Genomic DNA, 6,421 nt, shown 5'->3' on the forward strand with positions numbered 1-6,421 from the left:
AAACATGGGTTTGAGTACAGTTTTGAACACAGTGGAAACCATGGGTTTAAGCACAGTAGAAACTATGGGTTTGAGTACAGGTTAGAGCACACTAGAAAACACGGGTTTAAGCAGAGTAGAAACCATGGGTTTGAGTACAGGTTGGAGCACAGTAGAAAACATGCGTTGGCACACAGTAGAAAACATGGGGTTGAGCACAGTAGAAAACATGGGGTTGAGCACAGTAGAAAACATGGGCATGAGCACAGTAGAATATATGGGCTTGAGCACAGTAGAAAACATGGGTTTGAGCACAGTAGAAAACATGGGTTTGAGTACAGATTTGCACACAGTTGAAAACATGGGTTTGAGTACAGGTATGCGCTAAGTTGAAAAGATGGATTTGAGTACAGATTTGAGCAAAGTAGAAAACATGGGTTTGAGTACAGGTTTGTGCACAGTTGAAAACATAGGTTTGAGTTAGGTTTGAGCACAGTCGAAAACATGGGTTTAAGCACAGCAGAAAACAGGGCTTGATTACAGGTTTGAGCACTATAGATAACATGGGTTTAAGCACAGTAGAAAACATGGGTTTAAACACTGTAGAAAACATGGGTTTGAGTACAGGTTTGAGCACTGTAGATAACATGGGTTTAAGCACAGTAGAAAACATGGGTTTGAGTACAGTAGAAAACATAGTATTGAGAACAGTAGAAAACATGAAATTGATTATAATAGAGAACAATGACTTGAGCACAGTAGAAAGGAATAAACAAAGCCAAGGCAGTGGCACCAACACCCCAACAATGCTTACCACAGTCTTACATGATCTACTAACCTTGACTGAGAGTTCTCCACCCACAGGGTTCCCACTACCTGCCACCAAAATACAATGACTGCTTTAAGTAAATAGAGCTGTTATGTGTCTCTTGGGAAAGGCACAACAAATAACCTAGACTTACTGAATGGTTACCGCTAAGCATGTCATAAAATAAAAACAAAAATGTATACGTTTGTAATGACGCAACTAGATCATGCCCTAAACTATGTATGCCTTAGCCTCACAATTGCTTCAACTTCAAAACATGTTCATCATAGGATAGTATAAAAACAGCAACCTGCGCCTTTCTCTGTGCTTAAACAAATGTAACCACAAAACTTTGATAGTGTAATTATCAGTACTTTCATGAAGGGTTAACCAAAGCGATTGAGATAAGCACAAGGGCAAAATAATGGCGCACTTGCATTGATATTACCAACACAATGGATTAGAGCTGAACAAGGAAGTCCCCATTGCTCCTAAACATACAGAAACAGTTTACATTCTCGCTTCACCTACATGGAAGGTGTCACAAACGCTCTCCGCCACCAAGCACTCAGTAAACAAGAACCGAAGCAACAGTATGGAAATTTGAACTACTACCACGCTACGCCAACATCGCAAGTTACCAGTAACACATATTCACATGCATGCCAACCCATCCGATTCAGGCGGGAGATTACCGATTGCAAGGCTAGTCTCCCGCCTCCTGATTCCTGTCAGCAAAAATCCGATTCCTCCTCAGGCTTCTGCAGTCAAGAACTGGTCTTGTGTGGCTCGGAGTATGCACTACCAATAACCTACTCCTACAGGCCAGTGCACAACATTTTTGTCTCTCTGCCTGCCATATTCTTTCTCCCTGCTCCTGACAGGTAAGCAAAAAAACTGAGTATTTTCATTTAGTCCCAGTACATGACACTAGACCAGATTCAGGCATCAACAGAAGTCAACAGGAGAAATACATTCTACCTGTTAATTTAAAAAAACACCCACTTTCCTCTTTTAAAATGTAGGCATGTATATATTTATTTAGCCTGCTAACCTTCAATTTCATGTTCAAGAAACTACAGCAAGCCTTGCACAGCCAGTACGTACATAACCCCCACTGCAAAGGACAGCTACAGGAATCCAAACAGATAAAAGGTAAAAGAATCCTGCACATGCACTACAGCTAGGCCTATACATCATTTTTACTGAATAAGTGTAATCTCACGAAATTATAAATTAGTGGGCTACCCGTAATTGGGAAACGGCTTGAAGCACGCTGCGCCTTAACAACGTGGTCCAAACCACAAATGCATCCTTACAACGCATTCCTTTACCACACTAGCATCAGCGGCTCCTCCACTATGGTGGAGGAGCATCGCTCCACCTACCAGCAGCTGGAAAAATGTAAAATAAAACAACAATAAACTCTAGTTTATTATCATTTTATTTTTCTTTATGAGCAGAGGTTTGGGGGAGGGGCCAGGGTGATGAAAGGTGTGAGGGGGATGGTTGAGCACTGCTATTCAGTGTGCATGACGGTCTGGTCGACCAAACTGTCATGCACACTGAAGTACTCTCCATAACCATCTGTTTTACCCGATTGGAAAGGGCAGGCATAGGCTCGGTACTCCGGCCAATCCTGATGCTGCTTTCGGCAGCATGAAAGCAGCTTCAGGATTGGCCACAGTGCACTCTGGGAGCTTGTGCCTGGAGAAGAGAGGGGTGCGATGCAGTGAGCAGGTAAGTATCTTATTTTTGTTTTATTTGTCACCCTCCCTCCCTTTTCCTGTTCCCCATCCCCGCCTGCCACTCTGTCAACACGCCAACCGCTACTGCACGCAAGTCAACGACTTGCCTTAAGGTAAGCATTTTGGACTGATGTTCGACTTCAAGTCCAACACTTTCCCTACTTTTGCACAGACTGGAGTTGGAATAGTATATTATACTATTCGAAGTCCAGCGCTTTCCCTAAGGCATGTAATTGTAACGACTTGAGTGGTAAAGGAATGCGTTGTAAAGGGATTTGTGGTTCGGACCACTGTGTTAAAGCATGTGTGGTAAATGCCTGCATGGTTCCAACACACAACCCCTGTAAATGCATCATTTCCGGATTTCCTTATGCCTCTTGACAGCATAGCTCTCACTTGCATGTTATGTTATTTTATGTATATTTGTAGAGCACAGTAATCACCCGTGAGGGTATCCCGGTGCTTGTGCAGGTGTGTGTTCCCTTGAGCTACTGCACAATGAAGGGAATTAAAAAAAGGAGAAAGATGAGAATAAGGAAAAACAAAGAGTGGGGGACAAACTGAGAAAGTAAGCGTGAAAGAAAAAGGTAAAATAGTAAAGATGGGTTGATAGCGGCAAAAAATGAATGAGAGATGGACGGAATGGTGGAAGGAAAGGAAACGTGAAATGAAAAAAGGAAGAAAGTTATAAAGGAAGGGTACAATGATGGATAAGTGGAAAGGAGAAAAGATGGAAGGCTGAAATGTAGAATAGATGGAAGAGTGGAAGGATTGATTGTAGAGGGAAGGATTGCTGAGTGAAAGAGTGCTTGAATGGAAAGACTGAAAGATGAGTGAAATGATGGATGAAGGGATAGTGTAGGGATGGATTGGTGAAAGAATGGATAGATGGATGAATGGAGTCATGAATATATTGATGAGTGGAAGGTTGAAATGCAGGATGGATATATGAAAGAGTGACAGGATGCATAAATGAAAGAAAGTATGGTTGGATGGGTGGGTGGATGAAAAGGTGAAGAGAAGGACAACTGGATGAATGAAAGATGGAAATTAGTAGATGGGGTGTCAAAGGATGCATGGATAGAAGTATGAAAGGAACTTTTCTAAGAAGGGTCAGGTTTGGCCTCTTCACTTGCTTTAAGATTAGAGGTATGGTTAGTCGTTCAAGTGGGGGGTATTTTAATTTTCTGGCAACTCCCTTGTCCTTGGATCCCTGGTTGTATCTTGGAGACCAGAGACGGACTCAGTGATGGGCACAATATAGAGCATTAGTGCTTTTAACCAGGGCAAAGGAACAGCGAGCCGTGGTGGGGGAAAGAAGGTGGGAGGGGATTTTACCAACTCTAAGAACTTTGGATTTTTTGAGAGTTTGGATTACCAGTGCCACATATTCGGAATTCTAAAATAAAGCCCAAATACAATTTATTTTTGATGGCTTGAAAAATGCTGCAGATTTTCAAATATTAGGATTGGAGCAATATTCCTCTTAGGGTGTAAGGCGCTATAAAGATGGTACAACTCAGGACTACTTAATTGCCGATTTGGCGCAAGTGCTAAATTACACATTTTTGGGAATGCGGTTTTAGTTACTTGCTCTGAGCGAATTCTAACATGTTTTGCGACAGTTAAAAAGCCATAGCAGCAAAATGTTTTTTGTGTGGGGACATGTGGAGAATGTATCTTTCATATTATCTCGCCTGCTAAAACCATTGATTGTTGCTATTGGGATTCGGGTGTTAAAAATCTAAATTAATTACAGTTCCAATCACCCCTATCCTCAAATGATAGAAAAGCTTCTAAAATATTTTAGTTATGCTGATCATTTTTTTTAATATCGTATCAATATTTTATTCGACCACGTTTGATTTACTGCAGCGATGAAGTAACAATGTTTAGCTACAGTACTTTTAGCATTATAGTGTTGTGATATTAAGTAACCATCAATGTGGGCAGTTTTTGTCGAAATCTCCAAAATGATAGGCTTTGTTGTCACGCCCACGCCACTAATGGCGCCCCTTGGGTACACACATGACCTCCCCCCAGATCCGAACGTCATTTTATTGCTATTGCATTGCTTATTGCTAAGCGGGGAGTGGCAATCAACTGGCGTAATAAGCGCACACGTACAGTCAAGTCATGGTTGCGCAGTATGACATACTGTAACACTAACAGTGATAACTATGCGTAAATATAGCCGCCCACGGCGAGACCCCTAGATATATGGCAACCACTACACGTGTACCTCTGGGACATACCAGATACTCCGCCACGCCAGTACCCTCACAGCCACTGAACGCGCCCATTGAGGCCAGGAGAGATGCTTTAGAGATAGATGAGGTACTGAACCCGTTGTAACTGTCTGTCAGCTGTGATATTCACCTATTGTAACTGGTGTTGGCTTTGTATTTAAGTACATGCATGATGTATAGTCATTTTATATATGTGTATCAACATATACTGCACTGTAACCCGTTATTCTTGTAAAAATCAATAATAAAAAAATAAAAATAAAAAGTAATCAATAAATTACTTTCTTGTTAATGTTAGAAGAAAAACTTTTTGATTTTCCCTTTGGAAAACCTCAGTTCTAATCCTCGCTGCACCCAGAATGTGTGGTGCTGGGAAGCCAGTCTTTCCCTGTATATGTTTACAGCACCTGCTACGGTTCATAATTCTCGGTTAAGATCCTGTCTCACTGACTTACAGAGAGGGGATTTCCACAAACGCATCTAATTTCAAGCATTAGATGTACTTACAACACAGCGGGAGCGCGTGCACGGACTAGCTGTGCGTGAACCTCATACACATTAAACTGCTGAGTTACAGTTGTAACCTCGCAAAAGACCCTTCATTACAGGGAGCACAGAGGACTAAATTAAATATAAGACACATAGCTGTAAAAATATATTGTCCACAGCGTATTGCACGTGGTTAAAGACACTTGTAAAAGTGAATCCAAAGTGGAAAAGCTTCGCATAGAGGAGCTGTTTGTATCTTGATCTCACAGCACACTGTCTAGACTTCTGGTGCAACCGAGCTGCTCACCTGTTGCCTGGCACGCTTCACACACAAGAAGCCGTCGTAGTACAAGGGCATTGATGTGATTCTCTGCCTTTCCTGGAACACCTTCCTGGGCGCAGCCCGAGGGGGCACAGGGGCTGCCATGGTCCTGCCCTAGAGTTCCTGCAGAGCTTCCCTTCTTTCTCCCCTTCACGCCGCTTCCTCCAGCTCGGCCGCCTCCGTGTCTGCTCTCCCCTTCTCGGCCGGCACAGCAACTAACTAACCTCGCCTTCCTCTTCTTACCTTGGACTTCAACAGTCCGTCCCACCCCTCGGCCTGACAATGGGACCTGGCAACAGGTAAACATAGCCCACAGGTACACAGCCTGCGCCCCCTGGCGGACGCGGACAGGAAACGCGTTGAAAATTAGTAACGGGGGCAAAGGGTAATTCATATTTAGAAGCACTCTGCGGCTCATTGCTTTTATGTGAAATTGAGCTTAGTTTTGAACTTTAAATTCTCAGCAAGCAGATCCTGATAATGTATCCGGTTTTAGTGTCATTGCCTGAAGAGTGATCAAATTAGTTCTTATTAAAAACTGAAACGTTCCATGGCGCCAATGTTGAAAGCAGCAAGCAAAGCTAACCTTTAAGCGAGGCGTGGCTTCCCTGCAGGGGGGTTCAGGTAGGTTCCCCGACTCTGCTGATTTACCTGCGGTAGCTGGGCTGTGGAAAGGAGTGCTTCCATCCCTATTGTTTGAGTGTGTTCAACTGCATTATCACCCCAGGCTGGGGTTATTTCTCCAACCCAGTTCTTTCATCTTGAGGCAGCAGACGAAATACCAGAGCATGATGCATTATTCCCTGGGCTGCGCTCTTACAGGGAC

The 6,421-nt window shown here is 43.1% G+C and overlaps 1 protein-coding gene across 1 annotated transcript in view; it reads right to left on the reverse strand.

The window, feature by feature from the left end:
• Positions 1-5,879, reverse strand: part of STAP1 (signal transducing adaptor family member 1) — a 512,237-nt gene extending 506,358 nt beyond the window's left edge. Inside the window, exon 1 of the mRNA XM_086961918.1 lies at positions 5,581-5,879. Coding sequence (XP_086818044.1) covers positions 5,581-5,700 — 120 coding nt within the window. The 5' untranslated portion in view covers positions 5,701-5,879. The remainder of the gene's footprint in view (positions 1-5,580) is intronic.
• Positions 5,880-6,421: the final 542 nt, after the last annotated feature.

The sequence above is a fragment of the Lissotriton vulgaris genome, chromosome 3_1 (genome assembly GCF_964263255.1).
Source record: "Lissotriton vulgaris chromosome 3_1, aLisVul1.2, whole genome shotgun sequence".
NCBI classification, from domain to species: Eukaryota; Metazoa; Chordata; class Amphibia; order Caudata; family Salamandridae; genus Lissotriton; species Lissotriton vulgaris.